Source organism: Alexandromys fortis, unplaced genomic scaffold (genome assembly GCF_014885135.2).
Source record: "Alexandromys fortis isolate MF-2015 unplaced genomic scaffold, M_Fortis_MF-2015_v1.1 scaffold_11, whole genome shotgun sequence".
Taxonomy (NCBI): Eukaryota; Metazoa; Chordata; class Mammalia; order Rodentia; family Cricetidae; genus Alexandromys; species Alexandromys fortis.
Window position 1 is genome coordinate 20,879,164 of NW_026067912.1, and position 19,313 is coordinate 20,898,476.

Consider the following 19,313-nt stretch of genomic DNA (forward strand, 5'->3'; position numbering starts at 1 on the left):
GAGAGAGAGACAGACAGACAGACAGACAGACACAGTTAGACTGAAAGTTAGAGGGTACATGGGCACAGTTCTACAGAGGGCAGTACTCAATCTCCTCCCATATAAGCACACTAGTCATTTGGGAATGACAAGCCCCAAGTTATCCACTGTCACACTATTGGGGGCAGAGACTAGGAGATGACACTACTGAGTTCAAATCTGGAGTCTTGAGCATACTACACGCACAGATATAATTATTAAGTTTATCAGTAAATGATGTTTAAAATGCAGCATATTCATGCACTAGAATATTCTGCAAATATTAAAAGGGAAGCTGACAATATAAAAATAGCTTTAGGAAATATGACTAAATAAGAGAAAATAAGGTAGACTAGTATATATAATATGCTAGCTATACAATATTATACAAATCGTATATGCTTGATGTGGGAAATCCTTTTGTATATGTGTTACTTTTATTGGTTAATGAATAAAGAAGTGGCTTTGGCCTATGATAGTAGAGCTAGGCGGGGGTTGGGAGGACTGAATGTTGGGAGAAAGAAGGCAGAGTCAGGGAGACACCATGTAGCTGCCACCAGAGGAGACAGACAGTGGAACATTGCAGGTAAGCCACGACTTCATGGTGATGCACAGATTAATAGAAATGGGTTGATTTAAGATATAAGAGTTATCTAGAAATACATTTAAGCTAAAAGGCCAAGCAGTGCTATAATTAATATAGTTTCAGAGTGATTATCTGGGTCTGAGCAGCGGGGAAACAAATGAGCTATCTCCCCCAACAAATTGGGGCCCAAAAGAAGGGAGATACATGTCTATGACAATATACACAAGAAAGACATAAAAATAACTAATAAAATCTTGTATGGAATAGGAAAAAGCACGTACAAATCACATATGTGATGAGTTTGTATCTAAAACAAACATCATACAACACAATTTAAAAAATGAGTAAGGGTTAATAGACAATTCTCCAAAGACCATACACAAATTCCCAATAAGATTACAAAAGACATTAGCATAATTCATCAGTAGAGGAAAGAAAAATCAAAGCCCACAGACACCTGCTTGACATCCCAGGTCCCCTTCACGTCTTGATGGCTCTACTGATGCCAAGACTAAATTGGTTGACTGTTCTTCCTTCTCCCTCTCTTAAAAAAAAATTCTCTGTGTGCATGCATGTGTGCATGTGTGTGTGAGAGAGAGACGTGGGTTACTCACATGCCACTGAGCACATGAGCACAACTTTGTTCTCTCCTACAGCCTTTATGTGTATCCCAGGGCTCAACTCAGGTAGTCAGGTCCATCCAGCAAGCGCTGTATCTGATGGGTCACTTCACCACCCTCCCTCCTTCTGTTAATTGTGCCTGAATGTGCCACTTTATTTTTTTTTAATATTTATTTATTTATTAAACAATATTCTGTCTGTGAGTGTTCCTGCAGGCCAGAAGAGGGCACCAGACCTCATTACAGATGGTTGTGAGCCACCATGTGGTTGCTGAGAATTGAACTCAGGACCTTTGGAAGAGCAGGCAATGCTCTTTAATCACGGAGCCATCTCTCCAGCCCCCGCCACTTTATTTCCTAAGGTCCCGTTCAGTAATGTCACGAATACACATTTTCGCAAACCACATCCTAGAACTTTTTCATCTTGCAGGTATGCGAATGATCCTGCTTGTCCCCCTGCCCCACCGTCTCTTCAACCACTAACTTGGATTAGCAAGTCCTCTTGACTCTTTCTCAGCAGTGCTACAGCAAACCTAACACTGAGTGTGCCAAGGAATTTAAAAGCCATGGGAAACGAGCTGCACAGTGTGTGTGAACAATCTCCAAGTTTTTCATAATGAATCATTAGGCCGTCAACAAAAAGAAGGACAGGCACATCAATGCGAGAGCGACTACGGGAAGTTCCTTCGCATGCACCCCCTGCACACGGTGTCTTAATGGGGTGACTACCACTGTAATGAACCCCCATGAGCAAATGCAACTTGGAGGGAAAAGGTGTATTTTGTTTACACTTCCATTTCACAGTTCATCCCCTATTGGCAGTCAGGGCAGGAACCTGGAGAGTCAAAAGATGATGAAGAGGTCATGGAGGGGTGCTGCTTGCTGGCTGGCTTGTTGCTATGGATTGCTCAGCCTGCTTTCTTATACCAGCCCAGGGATGGCACCACCCATAGTGGCTGGACCCGTCCACATCAATCACTAATTAAGGAAAGGCAGGCCCACAGGTCTAACTAACTACAGCCTGGTCTTATGGAGGCATTTTCTCAACTGAGTTCCCTCCTCTCCAGTGACATAAAAACTAGCCCTGGCTGGCCTAGAATTCTCAATGTAGACCAGGATGGCCTCAAACTCAGAGTTCTACCTGTCTCTGCCTCCAAAGTGTTGGGCTCAAAAGCGCACACCACTGTACTCAGCAAGAAAGATTTTCCTTTACATGCATGTGTGTGAGCATGCTCAATGTGTACTGACGCCTGGAGAGCAGAAGCAGCCATGAGATGCCCTGGAGCTGGACCCGCAGCAGTTGTGAGCTGACCAGCATGGGTGCTAGAATCTGTTTGTTGTTGTTGTTTTTGAGACAAGGTTTCTCTGTGAAACAGTCTGACTATATACTGGAACTTACTCTGTAGACCAAGTTGGCTTCAAACTCACAAAGGTCTGCTTGCCTCTGCCTCTGGGATTAAAGGCATGTGCTACCACTGCCTGGTGTAGCAAGCATTCCTAACTGCTGAGTCATTTCTCCAGCCTTAACCATTAATTCTTGACGTTCTATTTTTCTGCCTCTTATAATACCGATGTTACTTCTGTCTGCCACATTCAGCAGAACAAAGTTAATATACATCTCTTATGAGCCTCTTCAAAATTTCATAGAGTATCCATTTTTTCTCAAATGTCCTTTCCCTATCCTACGGACTCCCAGTTTTGGGGAATTCTCTGTACAGTAAGGCCAGAGATCTTCATTACTACACTGGCTATGAACTTAGGCCTTGATGACCAGGCTTTCCTGGAACAGGGAATTCAGAAATTGGTGTAGGAGGGTCATCTGTCTATGTGTTACTTTCATTGGTTAATAAAGAAACTGCCTTGGCTTTTTGATAGGCCAGCTCTTAGGTGGGTGGAGTAGACAGAACAGAATGCTGGGAGAAAGAAGCAGAGTCAGGCAGATGCCATGATTCTCCGACCTAGATGGACGTAGGTTAGGATCTTTCCCAGTAAGCCACCTTGTGATGCTACACAGATTATTAGAAATGGGTTAACCAAGATGTGAGAATTAGCCCATAAGAGGCTAAAACTAATGGGCCAGGCTGTGTTTAAATGAATACAGTTTTCGTGTAATTATTTTGGGTAAAGCTAGCAGGCGGCTGGGACCCGAGTGGCTGGAAGTGGCCCGTTGCTCCTTTTACAAGAAATGAACTTGGTTTCACAACTATTGCAGTTTTGATTTCTTTAGGGGCAGGGTTTAGATGAAAGAAGTAGATCATGGGGGGGAGGGTTATCTCCGAAGGACCTATAGCTGAAGAAATTTAAATTTCTTTTAAAATTATTGTTATGTATTTCATGTGTAGGGATGCTTGCCCACATGTATGTCTGTGCATCGCATGCCTGCCCGGCACCTAGAAAGGACAGAAGAGGCTGCTACATCTCCTGGAACTGGGGTTACAGATGGGTGTGAACCACGGGTGCATCCTGGGAACTGAATAGGGGTCCTCTGGAAGAACAGTCAGTGTTCTCACCTCTCTGTCCCACAAAGGGGATATCTGGTTGCCAGGCCCTTCCTCTTGGACTCCCTGCTTCCTGCATAAATAAAGGGACCCTCTCTCCGCTGCCATGCACTTCCACCAACACATCCTGCCCCACCACACATGTGCCCAGTGACAACAGGCTTGAGCCCTCTGAAACCACGGGCCCAAACAAAGTCTTCCTCTTTGGCTTTTTTCAGGTATTCTGTCACAGCAAGGAACTGGTTTAATACAATGACTAGGGTCTGATGTGGGCACAGAATGGCATAAGCAGCTTACATGTCCACAGGCACGATTAAATTACTGACTCTCACTGAACACCCCATCAACTGAACGCCAACATGATCGGATTAACCCGCCCAACACAAGCTCAGTATCTGTCACAAGGTCCTGGGAAGACACTCTTCACATCTCAGAGGAGCCACCACAAATGCAGGACTGAGAAGCAGGTCTTTTCAGTTTGTTATCTCTCTCTCTCATACTTACAATCTTGCTTCACTCAACTACTGCTTACTTTGGAGCTGGAGAGAAAGTTCGGTGGTTCAGAACACTTGCAGCTCTTCCAGGGACCCAAGTTCAGTTCCCAGCACCTATTTCAGGTGGTTTACAACCTTCTATAAGTCCAGGCCCTGGGGATCTGACACCTCTGGCCTCCAGAGGCACCTGCACTCATGGGCACATACCCACAAGCAGATACGCATCTACATACAATTTTTAAAAAATAATAAACTGTTTTTTAAGGTACTATTTTTTTTAACTCTGGTTCTTAACTCCATTGCTAATCTCAGCTATCAGCTCATCACGTCTACTCCTCTCACTCCCATATTCTCAAACCAGCACTTACAACACACAGCTTCACTGCGACACTAGTGGTTATTTTGCCTGGAGTTGTCTACCACTGTCCACTGAATAAAGCCTGCGGGCATTTAATAAGCTTTCCCCCCTTGGAGCCAATAACATAATGGCAAGTGCATAATTTCCAACCCTATATAGTATGTCATTATTATATAATACATATTAGACATAGCTACTACAATATGTAATGCACAAGATATACACGCCATCTTCGTGAGCGCATCTGTGTGCGAGGGCTCGCCCTCACTAAAGCAGTTGAACTTCTCTCTTGTGTCTCTCCAGCAAAGGAAACAGCTCTTCAATAAGTGAATAAAGCCAGGCGACACACAGCAAGGGCATGAATAATGACAGCACCTGGACCTACCAACAGCGCACCCCAGTGGACAGAGCATTCTGGGAGAAAACAAATGCCTACTTCATTTGCATACTTCTAATTAATTAAGTGCAGAGCTGCCACAGTTCCTACAACTGGTAACACTGAGCCTTAGATTCTCGGTATCTAGGAGAAAAAAAAAAAAAAAACTCCCATATTAACTGCCACCCGTCGTGAACAGAGGGTTTTGGTGGGGACGGAAACAGCTCACTCAACTCCGCTAGGAAAACTGGCAGCAAAGCAGAGCAGAGCTTGGGTGTAGGTTAGGAAGAAGTTAGTGAGGGCCATGATGGCTGCAAGGGATCTGAGAACGGTTAATTCTCCTGAGAAGCAGCTTTCAAACTCTGCATGCATTGGTTAAGAAATGTTGTATACTGAGTACTTTCACTTCTCCAGGAGACTGCGTTAAAGATACTGTGAAGACATCAGCACTGCACAGCTTCAGCCTGCACATCACTCAGCCAAGCCCGGTAATACCATTATTTAATCACTCACTCAACATGGTGTTTCTTTCAAGACAGCAGCATTCAAATCAGTCTGACACATGTTTATACCAAGCAGTGATTGCTTGCCTAAATTGTAGGAGAGTAGACACAAAAAATTGAATTAAGTTCAACTTTTCAGCAGCATAAAATCTTGTCTAACTGCTTTCAGGCAGGCATGGTGGTACACCTGTGATTCCAGCCCTCAAGGGGGCAGAGGCAAGAGGATTGGTGCAAGTTTGAGGCCATCCTCATCTACAGAGAGAGAGCTTGTCTTGAAGAAAGAAAACAGTAAGGAAGCCAGACAGAGCCACTTTTATAGAGCAAGGCGTAGTCCAAATATCAGTTACTTTCTGAGCTGCAGCAAAGCACACGGAACCTATTGCTTGTCTACCACCCACAGCCGCTTGGGCAGAGCCAGACACAGAACAGAGGCTGGTTTTGAAACGCATCATAGTGGGTGTAAGCTGGGCATTCATGGGTTGTACAGGAGGAATGGGATCAGAGACGGCAGATTTATGAGGAAATATGGAACAATAAAAAAGGGAGAACGATGGTTAGCACAAAGGTTCTGAATATCAACAAAGCCTGGAACGCACTGGAATTAGAGTCTGAGGTGACGAGTCAATTCATGCAGGAAATACAGCAGCTGCAGGGCGGTGACGGGGGCCTCAACGTGTCAATACTACACTCGATGACAGGAGGCACAAACTATGAAGGAAAGAGATAGCCCAACAAAGACAGAAGGCTGCACAGAGGCCAGGAGGGCAGATGGGCTGCAGAGAGAATGCTGGCACTGGTCAGAGAGTGCAGAACCAAGATGACAAGGTGACAAGACAGAGCAATGGTTAAGGGGCTGGATGACTCCCCAAGGACTGGACACAGTGGCCTCAGGGACCTCTGCCTCCACCACGCAGCTGGACAGCAATGCCACAGTAAGACACTGGAAGGTTCTAGAGCGTGTGCCCCAGCTGACATTCTGGGGTACTCTCAGCACTCCAGGCTTGTCAGCGCATGCCCCCTCCACCCTCCCCCTGGCATAGCACTATCTGCTCCCCATGAAAATATAGCATGCTAAAAGTGAAGAATCCATGTTTCTGTGTAATTTTATAGACGTCATTTTTTTTCTCAAAAGAAATCTAGATAACTATGAAGGACTCTACAAAGTAAGACATAGATGTTCCAAACATAGAAGTTTTCTTCAGAGTCTGTAGTATGCAAAAAAAAAAATCTGTGATTTATTATTGTTGTTATTATTATTATTATTATTATTATTATTATTATTATTATTATTATTTGTTTTTCAAGCAGGGTTTCTCTGTAGCTTTGGAGTCTGTCCTGGAACTAGCTCTTATAGACCAGGCTGGCCTCGAACTCACAGAGATTCACCTGCCTCTGTCTCCGAGTACTGGGATTAAAGGTGTGCACCACCACCACCTGGCTGAAATTAAGTAAGATAAGAACAGATAAGATTCACAGTAAGTGGTGCTGCAGTTTGTTCTGGCAGGAGGAAGCAGCCCCCCCCCCCCTTTGAGCTCAGCACAGGAACCACAGGCCACTTGACTTTTCATCTGGCTTTACTTTCTCCCCAGGTGCCCTCCTCCACTTTGAGAACCAACATTTATCAAGCGCAGTATCAACAAGCAGGGCCTCCGGGGCAAACACATTAAACAATGATCGCTTTATACACATAACACAAGCTCCAAAACAAGCAAAACACCCTACCTCAGCACACACAAGTTCTCCTCCGCTGTCCTAATGCAAACCCCTTAAAGCACATACACCGCATCTACTGGGAACTGCATCTGTAAGGAATATTTTCTATTTGGCTGAACAACAGAACCGTTGACACGGGGACCACGTCAGTGAATTTAAAGTTTCGCATTATGGAAGAGGTTTACTGGGCATCAGCCTGTAACGGACACTCCTCAAGTTACTTAAGCACAGGTTTGAAAAGCTCATTTCTAAATCAGCCTCCTGGAACTCGGCTTGCATTTTCCCCCAAAGCAATTTTACAAAGGACAGTTAGTCCAGTAGGTGGTCCGCCTACAAAATACAGGCATTATTGGGCCTATATAGAAAGGCAGCAATAGCAGGGCATGGTGGCTCGCGCCTGAAATCCCAGGACTCAGGAGGAGGATCAGAGAAGCTCGGGGCCCGTCTGGGCTGCAGTGCTGGCCAAGCACATTTGTAAAGTTTACACCCGCAGCCTCGGCTACTGAGGAAGCTGAGTCAGGAACCTCCCAAGCAGGCAGATCCCAGGTTCAAGGCCTGTCTGGGCTTTGTGAGTGAGTACAAGGCGCCCCTAGTCAACTTAGTGAGACTACCGCAGTAAAAAAATAAAAAAAGAAAGGGATACTATGGTTTTGGGAGAGAGTTTACTTAGCACAGGTCTTAGGTTAAATTCCTAATACTGAAAAGAAATTCAGTGCTGGAGAGATGGATCAGCAGTTACCAACACTTGCTGCTCTTCCAGAGAACCCAGATTCAATTCCAGGCACACAAACTGCTGTTCCCAACCACTTGCACCTTCAGTTCCATGGGGCTCTGATGCCCTCTTCTGGCCTCCGTGGGCACTGCACACATGTGGTAGGTACACAGAGATATGCAGGCAAAAATCCCACACATTAAGAAACAAAACGACTAAACAATGCATCTGCAAGCCAGGAGTGACGTGAAATAGTCAAAACCCCAGCACTCGGGAAGGTGACTGAGGGCGGCTACAGCATGAGGCCAGCCTAGAGGACACTGTAAGACCCAGTCTCAAAGGAAGGCAGCTCCTACTGAGCTGACAGTGAATCACAGAGTCTGTCAGGCTGTTCCCAGGAAGATGGTTTGAAAAACTATGGAGCTTCTTTGTAACCATTTTAACATGCGTTTTTAATGTTTAAAAACTCAAGGAAAGATTACAAGCCCCCTTTGTGGCCCCTAACTCCATCTGAGGACGTGAACAGTCTCCCCTCTCTAGATGCAGACAGGGACACTGAGCAGGCTGCAGAGCAGCCACAGGTGTCCCTCTGCGGACACCACAGGCAGTCAAGACACCGTGTCTACAAACAGGCCATAACCGGGTCCTACACACAAGATTTCAGTGCTTTGAAAATTTTTGGGCCACAAAATTGTTTCCATGGATACGGCAGAAAAGGTATAAAACACCACAAAGGCAAAATAATCTAATTAGGCATGCACACATTCTCTCCTATGCTTATGCAGCTGAGAGAATGCTCAGGGCATCAGTGTTTCCATAAACAAGCTAGCCTACCATCCAGTCCCAATACTCTCATTTGGTTTTACTTTTTGAGACAGGGTCTTATGTACCCCAGGCTGGCTTTAAATTCACTATGTATACAAGGATGGCCTTAAACCCCTGGTCCTCCACCCCCACCTCCCAGTGCTGGGATCATAAGGATTTATAGCCAACACTCCCAGTTTCTGTGGTTCTAGAGAATCAAACCCACGGCTCCAAGCCTAGCAGGCAAGCGTTCTACCATGTAGACCCCCAGCCCTATAGCTGCTTTTAAAACCAGAATTCTAAGCCTACGTTCCAATTCTGCAGTTCTGTCATTCTAAAGCTTTAGACACAATTTTATTACACCCAGACCCAGAAGCCTGACACGACCCTCCACAGTGCACTGTGGGGTCACAGAGATCTCAGGGGTTTGCTTCCCGCCAGTCTCAAACCCTGCCTGCAAAGGCTTGTTACACTTGCCTGCATACGTGTTGGCCTTATTCAGGAGGTCTGTGCATGCGTGCATGTCAGCAAAAGCCCGGATTCCTAAGCAGTTGACAGGGTGAAGCTGGGATTCTAAAAATTCGCAGCATGTCTTCTTCACGTCCTGTAACTGCAGCAGGCCAGCTGCAGGGAGGAGGACCTGCAACACACAAGCGAGACACTCAGGCGACAGCGGGCAGCACCCTCTCCCTGCCCCTCTACGAGGCAGGTCCAGCTGCAGACTGTAACCACATAGTCCATACAAACAAAGGCAAATGACTGTGGAAACCATGGCGATCTCTCATATTCTCCGCCATTTCCACAGGATCTTTCACAGGTCTCCATGACATCCGAGATATCACACAGGAGTCTCTTAATGGCTCGTTTGAAAACATAAGATGATCATTTAAGTCTTTGAATGGTACCTGTTGGCGTGTACATATGTGACAGGTATGAGGGTCGGGTGTGCCACAGCATCTGTGCGGAGGTAGAAGGGCTAACTGTAGAGTCCACTATCTCCTTCCACCTTTCCATGGATTCCAGGGACTGAACTTAAGCTGCAGGGCTTGTCAGGCAAGCGTGTTTATGCGCTGAGCCATCTCCCCAGTCTTTGGTGAGATTTTTAAAACCCAGATTATTAGGATGCTAGGGGGTGCTATGGCACAACAAAAGTGCTTCTGTTCCCTTAGTGCAAGCAGCCACTGACTTTGGGATGGGTGGAGAAGGGGTGGGCCCGGAGAGACACATAACACAAGGAAACTACATTTCATAGAAGCTCAAAGTTCTATGGTTTGACTAATATAACAATCTGCTTTCCCTAGGTGGCAGGGCTTGGGGTGGACACGCATCAAGCAATTTTGAATTCAACACAAGTCTGAAGCTACAAGCAGACAATTTCTCTAGAATATAACATATAAGCTAAGAAATGATGCATAGGAGGTAATATATATGCGTGTGTCTTTGTGTTTAAGTAACTCCAAGCAATTTAATCTTAATCCCAGGTTATTCTGGGGACCCTAAGTATAATCATCACCAACGCTTCAACTCCTCCCAAATGGGCCAGCAATGGGAGCACTGTAAATGAATTAGGATGTTGCCAAGTTAAAGACCACATTTGAAAGTCAAATTAGGGAGAAAAAAAAGCATTTAAGAAGTGGTGAAATTCCTGCTGTTCTTATAAAGGCCACCTACCTCCCCTGTCCCCCAAATCAACTGTCAGAATAACAGTTCATTTTAAAACAGTTCATTTTACATTAGCATGAAAAATAACCTTCCAAGTTTCTGTGGGGGTTACATTTGAAAAGCTGGGATGTAGCTCAACAGTAGAGTGTGTGCAAATAAAAAAAAAAAAACATTATTACCTTAACATGCACTACACTGCAACCCAAAGACAAAAAGTCCTCATGGATAACTCTTATGATTTTTCCAGGTTTAGGTAATAAGACTTAAATTTGCAGAAGAAAGACATGTTTCTTTTGTGGGGGATACCAAGCTACACTTACTTTCATACCTGAAGCATCAAGGCTATCACTCTGGGATGTAGAGGTTGTGTGTGGATATACATGCTATACACAGCAAGTAGCAACTAACAGGCTTGAAGACTAAGAGGGCTAATTGTGATTTAACCCAAGTCTATTAACTACCACCAGAAAGAACGGGTAGAGATACCAGAAGAAAAGCAGCATGTGAATAACACGTATGTAAATAACAGGTAGATAAGGTGGGGGCAGCCAACCCTATAGCAGGATGTGCGAGTGTGGTTCACGACATTATGAGAAAGGCTCTCCACGGAAGCTTTAATTTGTTGATCACGTTCACACTGGAAGGATTTTCTAGGCTGGTATAATTGTGCTCTGAAGCAAAGTAAAACACCCTCCAAGACATTTAACAACACAGCCATTTAATTCGGCAAACACATAGTGTAGAAAGTGGTCTTCGGAGCAATATTCATTCTTTGGAATGTATGCAAATAAACAGCAATGATCACCCATCTAATCAGCGTTTCCCCAGCCAGGACGGGGTGCTTTTCAGCAGGCTCCCCGGGAGTGATAACTCAGCGGACCGGATGTGGAGGACAAGGTGGCCGAGAAGAAACAGGCTCACACCCTGCTGGTGGGGGTACAGATGGGTGAACTCACATGAAGAACATTTTGTTTATTTCAACCCAAACTGCCAAGGCCCATCTCCTCTGACTCAGCAACTGACTCACTAACATGCACACAGTCCCCCTCTTCAGTGTTACTGTGGAAGCTGGCGGTGGGGGCCTGATCACATAGAGACTGCTTAAAGGACTGTCACCATCCAGTCAACGGAACACCTTACAGTCATGAAAAGGAACAAAAAATATACAAACAACATTGTCTACAATATATTATCAGGTGAAATAATTTCAGCAGTGTGTGTGTATGTGTGTGTATTCTAACAGACATACCCATTCACACATGTGTATAACGATCTAAGAAAACTGCTAGTACACGCTTTAAAATTTTTTTTAAAGGTGTGTGTGTGCACGCATGCGTGTGCACTTGTGCATATATGTTCAGTGGCCACAAGAGGGTATCATCAGGTGTCCTCCTCTGTGTTTCTCAGCCTATTACTTTTGAGTTAGCGTTCTTCCTAAATCTGGGGCTCTCCTTTTCTTGGTGAATCTAGGTGCCATCACACCTCTGCAATCCTGTCTCTGCCACTCTCTTTGGGGTGGCAGACACACTGGATACACTGGACGTCCGGCTTGTTACACGGATCCTCGAATCTGTACTCCTAACCTCAGGAAAGCACAACAGGCCCTTGTTAACTGCCGAGCCTGCTCTCCAGCCCCTCGTATTTTTATTTCCTCTGCTTTACTGATTTTAATTTAATCACTAGGAAGTCCAGAGCTAGCTTATCAGAAGAACAAAATTCATTAAAATTATAGACGTACAAGTCTGCACACGTGCTTGAGAGCAGAGGTACAAAGGTCTTTTGAGGAGGGATTACCTGGGTTTTTTTTTTTTTAATGGATGGAGCAATGAGTTCATTGTTTTCAGGCTTAGTAAATATATGTTAAATGTATGAGTCAACTATATAAAACATTTATTACTATTTTTATCTTGCTAGTAAATTCTTCTAAACTGCCTTAGTTTTGCAATGTAATTTTACTTGGACCAAACTGAAATAACTCATAATTATGTAATTAGTTACATACAGCCTCAAAACAAACAAACAATTCCTGTCCCAGTTCATTAATATGACATCTGGTGACCACCAGTAACTCATGACGCCACCAGGAAACTACCTAGCTTTGAAACAGTCAAACAGCTTGTTAAAACAAAACAAAATGAGCCACACCCCGATACCAGAATCACTCAGTTCACTGACAGCCTGTGGTTGTGAATGTTTGGATCTAATCAATCAAGCTTCCCGTTCTTCTCAGGAAGAACCCAGACTCAAGTGAGGCTGGAGAATGTCTAAGTCATATGGCCATGCCATGGCAAGCCGGGGATAGGACACAGCTGACCAGCCCTTTAGCATACCATTCCAACAACCTCAGTACCATCTCTAGGTATGGGAAGTAAATATTTGCATAATTTCTCACTATCCCATACTATCCTTTTGTCACAGTGCTAAACACAATCGCTTCAGTAAAATCACTCATAGTAGCTTCCATGATGGAGTACCAAGGCAGGCAGAGAGCTAAGCACTTAACGCCAATAACGCCTCATTATTGGCGTTACTATACAGAAGCTAATGCAGAACCCTGGAGGTGTGTAACTCACCTAAGGTCATACAGCTGATACAGCACAAGCCAAGCCTGTTATGTGAGTAATACTAACCAACTACTTCAGACAGCACATAGACATTCTGCATTCATGGTTCACAATGTAACCAGGCGCTGGAGAGTTGGCTCAGAGGTTAAGACTGCCTGCTCTTCCAGAGGACAATGGTTCCAGCAGATTCAATGCACTCTTCTGGCCTCCGTGGACACACACACATATGCACACACACACACACATACACACACACATGCACATGCATATACACACATGCGCACACACTAAAATTAAAAATCTGTTATGTTGTGTACCAATATGGTTCAATGAGTATTTAAATTGAAAAAGAAGGACACAAAGTTGGGAGGGCATAGGAAGTGGGGATGGATCTAGGAGTAGTTAGGGGCAATATAGGGAATATGGTCAAGGTACATTATATGAAATTCTCAAAGAATTAATAAAGTATTACATTAAAAATATAGAACAGGAGTGCATTTTAAAGGTTACCTTCTCCTTAACGATATAAACCTTCTTACATAAGTGCAAGTAAGCAAAAATGAATTTTTAAGCCAATATAGAGAAATGAAGTAAAAACGTATTAGGATTCACAGTACAGAACATGGCAGATTCCTGAAGATGGCAGGCAAAGGGCTGTAATTTGTAAAACCCTGATTTGTGAGATCAAATTTACTATGCAATCTTTCAATATTTGCTGTGATTTTTACAGGTCAATAAAAGGGCAGATGATTCTCATAATACCAGAGTTTATTTTCTCCTGAATAAGGTAAACTGTACTATTGGTTAGAAGACAAGAAACACCCAGGAGTTCTGAAAAAGCAGTTTCTTTCCTTAACTTTAGCAGCAGTGTCTCACCAAACTGTTCATATCGGCCTCAAACATGTCACCTTCTACCATAGGGACTTCGGTGGTAGGATTACAAGTACATGCTGCCTTGAACACCTAAGAAGTAATCTTCAGATTTGCTAGAAGTCATAAAAATATCTTGTCATGGACAACCACAAGAGAAAATGCCTTTAATCCCAGCACTCAGGAGACAGAGCAGGCAGATCTCTGAATTCCAAGCCAGCCAGAGCTACATAGTGAGGAAAAAAAAATCCAAAAAATAGATTTATTCTCCTAAAATTAGCTTTTCTGAACTTTCTAGATTAACGAATCAGCTGAGCAATGAAACATTTTGGGGAAAGGGGAGGTAGAGGTGGAGCTCAAATGGAGACCTCATCCATGCTATGAAGTGCTCTGCTCGGCCACATCCGCAGCCCCAGCACAGCTCATGTGAAAGCGGAATTACACCGACTCCTTGACCTCCCAGAAACCTCTCATTTATCTGATAGAAACTTTCCATTTTCTCAGCTTCGGTGGCACTGGCCCTGAGACCGAGAGAAGTGACCCAACAGCACTGGAAAACCCTCAGCACATTTGAAACATCAAGGAAAGCCACCATGATCCCCCACAGAGCTGACAGGAGTGCAGGACAACATCTCAGAGTGTATGTGGGAGAGAACACATTCTCAAGCCAAGACGTCCCCCCCCCCCCCCCGAGGTACGTGACTCTCTAGGAGAAATGTGAAGTGAACGGAGCTGTTCTTCCTGTGGCTTCTCGTTCTCTCGATTCTATCAGTACTGAGGTCCACCTGAAGCCAGGCATCGTCAGCACCAGCTTGGTCCCTTCCAGCTACTAACAATGTTTATACTTCATGACCAAATTATGGATTGATCCCTGTGTTGACTGTCTACCTCCCTAAGGAGTAAATGCTATGGCTGTGAGATCAAACCTGTTTCATTCCTGCTCGACTCTCAGGTCCTAGATGAATACCTACATGTATCAGAAAACAATCAACCTCCATAGAAATCAATTCGCTATTGCCTTTTAAAATGCATAAATCTAGAGCGCTTCTTAATCAGAACCACACACATGACTTTTAGGAACATATCTGCATGTGACTTTTCTTTGGTCCTACCTCAAAATCCTTTCAGCCACTCTTACTCAAGCCACTATCATAGTGACCATCTCCTGAGCTGACCGATCACCTCATGACCATATCATAAAGCACCCTGCCCCTAAGCCTCTGCCACACTCCTGTGTGACACACATATCACAACAATAAAAAAAAAAAACAATTTCTAAACAGAATATACAGTGTAGTATCCTTTTCTTAAAAAAATACTTATTTTAGTTATTTTTTGAGACACAACTTTACTATATAGCTCTGGCTGCATGGTGCTCACTATTACGACCAGGCTGGCCTTGAACTCATAGAGACTGAACTCTTATTGGCTCACTGCTTGTGTGCATCAATATGCTGGAAACTTGATTCTTTTTAACTGTGTGTATGTGTGTGCCTATGTGTAAGCACACACAAACATAAGTATACATGCTCATGGAAGTCAGAAGAGGGTGTTGGATCCCCTGGAGCCAGGGCTACAGGTAGATGCGAGCAGGATCACACCAGTACTGCAGATGGATGCGAGCAGGATCACACCAGTACTACAGGTGGGTGCGAGCAGGATCACACAAGTACTAGCAATTTAACTTGGGTCCTCTAGAAAAGCTGGAAATGCTTAGCCACTGAGCCATCTCCCTAGGCCCTATCTTCTCCCTCCCGCCTTCCCTCCCTCCCTTCGTGTGTGTGTGTGTGTGTGTGTGTGTGTGTGTTTAAACACAAACAGAGGTCTAAAAGGAAATACCACAACTGTTTACTGTTTTCTGGAGATTATCTCCAGTTAGTGGCAATAGAGAAGTTTTTGATTATTTTTGTCGGTAAAAATTTTCATACCATTCTAGTAGTTAATGTAGCATTTGATGGTCACATACTACTTTTTTAAAAAGGAAGACACAAGCAAAAGAATGTCTTTGTTTCTACCTGGAGAACTCTAGCCAGCAAGCAGCAAATGCCGGGAGCTGCTGATAGGCGCTCCCCTGGGTGAACTCTGGCTACCCCTTCAACAGACTGCCTGTCTTTGGTCTGACCTCTGAGCAGCACGGGTGTCAGGCATCTATGAAAGGGCGGTGTTCTGTAGAAGAGCGCTCTTCTGGTAGACAGCAGAGTCTTCAATGTTTAGGGAAAGATGAAGCAGAGGAGCACAGCAGCTAACTAAACAAACCTAACATAATGCTATCTAAAATGCTATCATTTTAGAAAATAAATTTTTTTTCATTTGGGTAAGGTAATTTCATAAAGACAAATTACAGGCTATAGAGACTATACTCAGGAGAAGCGTTCTGTGATGAACGACAAAGGCACGTGGGGGTACCGCTGATTAGCAAAGACAAGTAGACCGCTTGACAAGGAAGCCTGCTCTAGCCAAACAATAGGCGTCCCTGGGATACTTCCACCAGCTGCGCTAATGCGAGAGGTTTTCATCCCACCTCAGGCTGACAAGCCAAATGACAGGAGCGAGGCTTCTCTCACACAAGCGCATTGCTCTGGGGTGGGGTAGAATCTGGAGTGTCCTTTCAGCTTGGACATGTGCTGCACCATGGGGGAAGATCATTTCTAGAGTATCTTTTAGATCCTTAGCCATTAGCGCTCTCTTTACTAAGAAGAGACAATGGAGGTTCTGGGTACAACGTTCACAGGATGCTCCACTGAGCAAGAAAACAAGACCGTGAAACTGACGGCTCAGCCACTGTGACCTCACAAAGTCACCGCTCAACTGTGGCTTTATCAACTCGTCAGCCCTTCTATGTGTGTCTCAGAGACAACGGCCTGAAAGCCAACAAGGAAATAGACGTCCAAAGGCCCGAACAGAAGAATGACATTATCTCCACACAAGAAGCTGAACGCTGCTGAACTTTATGAGTTTCATTATGGAGATTAGCAAAATAACTCAAAGGGCAAAAGTCTGCTATGTAAGCATAAGGACCTGAATTTAATTCCCTAAAACCCACAATTAAAAAAAAAAAAAAAGCAAAGACGATCAGCATGCACCTATGCACCTGCAATCCCCCCAGTGCTGGGCAAGCAGAGACAGGAGGCTGCTGGAGCCTGTGGGCTGGTGTAGCTGAATAGGTGAGCTCAAGATTCAGGGAGAGAATCCATCTCAGATAAATAAGTGAATGAATGAATAAGGGGATTGAGAAAGAAAAAACCCAACATGTTAACCATTGGCACTTATATACATGCTTACAGATATGTACACACACACACAGCACATACAATTGTGAAATAAAATCAGTGGTTTTCAGCAGCATGCACCCAACTCCCAGATTCTAAGCAAGTCATGCTCCCCAGGCTGCTTTCTCAATTCACTGCTGGTTTACAGACACACAATAGTTCCAAGCTGAAGCACTGCTAAGCAGCTCTAGCACCTGACTGCTGAGATCTTAGTGGGTACAAGAAAGAAACAGGAAGGCTGTACTTCCTCTTTCGGGACGCAGGAGCACACGGGCAGTTTGGAAACAGGAAGTGCCTTCTTCTGAGTCACAGTTCGACCTCTCAGAACTGGAAGCCTCAACCAGGAAGCAGCCCTCTGTGCTCACCATCGAAGCGTAACCTGCCACCCTCCACCCTCTAAACACACCTACCTTGACTTCCTCTGCCCAACACTCCCTTACCCAGTCTCCATCCCGAGATAACTACCAAAGATCTTGGTTCAATTTGTTCACATTGTAGTTAATATTAAAACACCTTCAGGGTAAGTTTCGCCCAGAGGCATTTAGAGTCTCAAGAGAGACTCTTTAACAGAACACACCTGCGATCGCTGGCCTTTCCAGTGGTATAATCAAACGGATGGAAAGACAAACTGGGGGCCAACATAGTCCAGTCCATCTTCTTAAGGCTCCCCATTTCCATCTTCTGCAACCCAAGCTGTCTCTGACAGTGGCCCAAACATACAAGGCAGACAATGCATGCCTTATGTGCAGCTTGGCTGAAAACATAAAGTCAATCAACCACTAACACAGGGCTGGCCCATGACCAACACCACCTCTAATTTAAGGGCATTATTTTGTCTTCTGGAGCTGAATTGAGGATTCAATCCATGACAAAGGACCGCTACGATCTGTTCTTTTCATTCACCAGATGATATTCTGTCAAACATTGTTCAGGTTTTCTTTTTTGAGCAAATGTTCTTAAAATGAAACCCATCATTACCCATAATTAATATGTTAGTAAGAAGCCCCCACCCTCTAAGCCAGAAGCTATCACCAGTTAACAACTGCTTACAAAAAAAAAAATCCATTTTCTCCAACTGAATCTCATTGGGTACTCAAACCACACTTAAGGGTGGGCCTCATGCCCAGCAGGAGATGGTCAACAACACAAACTCAATGGTATTTTTGGAGGGGTTGTCTCATAATGCAACGGCTAGATATTTTTTTCCTTTAACCTTATAGGTCTTTTGCTTATATATTATAATTTCCAGTTTTGTGCTTTTATGAGCTTTCTGTATGAGAGAATGTATGTGTTCTGCATGTGTTTCTTGGGCTTCTTCTTTTTTTTTTTTTTTGTCCTATTGTGGTTTTTTTTTTTAATTTTCTTTAGATGACTGTTCTAGTGAGAGAAAAAAATGTGTGGATGGGGGGATCTGTAAAGAGTTCAGGGAAGGGAAACCTGGGTAAGAGCATATTGTATGAAAAAGATCTATTTTATTTAAAAAAGAAAATGTATTAATAATACAATTTAAATATTCTTTAAAAATGTAATCAGGTGCCTACCTGTAATCTCAGCACTCAGGAGGCAGAAGCAGGAGGATAGGGTTGCTACAATGCTTCAGGTTAGCGTGGGCTATAGCTCCAGTTCTAGACCAGCCTGGGCTCTCCTAAGTACTAGCAGAGGCTACGGAGCAAGACCCTTCCTCAGACAAAAGGCAGATGTGATCAGAGGTCATTCATAAAAGAAAAAGCACACCTAAGAAATGAGCAGAGCAGCCAGGGGTCCATCAGTTACAAATACATATGAATTAAAACAATGAGAAAGGAACATAACTCCTAGTACAATTACACACGTATGCATACCGCACACACAAACGAATAGTTAGCTTGGGCCCTGGCCTCTCTTAGAGAGTAAATAAGCCATGTTTATTTAAAACACACACACACACAGAGGTGAGGGAGAGAGAGAGAATTGGAAGCTTTGACTTTACAGGTATATGTTTGGGAATGCACTCTGAAAAATAGGGGGAAAAAACACAAAACAAAACATGTTATATCAATATATTTATTTTAGTGTTTATTATTCATATGTCCAGGAAAAACATGCAACAATGTGTCAATGTTTGACTCAAATATTGTAAAGCAGCATGATAAAATGTTTGAGAACCAGTGATAAGGAAGACGGATGTGATGAGCCGTGAGGTAACCCAGGCAAGCCTTGGACTCATATTTGACCTGCCTTGACCTCCCAAGCTCCATATTATTGGCATGTGCTGACACACAGGCAT

At 44.0% G+C, this 19,313-nt stretch overlaps 1 protein-coding gene across 2 annotated transcripts in view; it reads right to left on the reverse strand.

Moving 5' to 3' along the window:
• The window catches only part of Klhl2 (kelch like family member 2), a 113,450-nt gene that overhangs the window by 32,265 nt on the left and 61,872 nt on the right, over positions 1 to 19,313 (reverse strand). For both annotated transcript variants that reach the window (XM_050138690.1, XM_050138691.1), the window contains one exon: positions 9,160 to 9,322. In XM_050138690.1, coding sequence (XP_049994647.1) covers positions 9,160 to 9,322 — 163 coding nt within the window. The remainder of the gene's footprint in view (positions 1 to 9,159; positions 9,323 to 19,313) is intronic.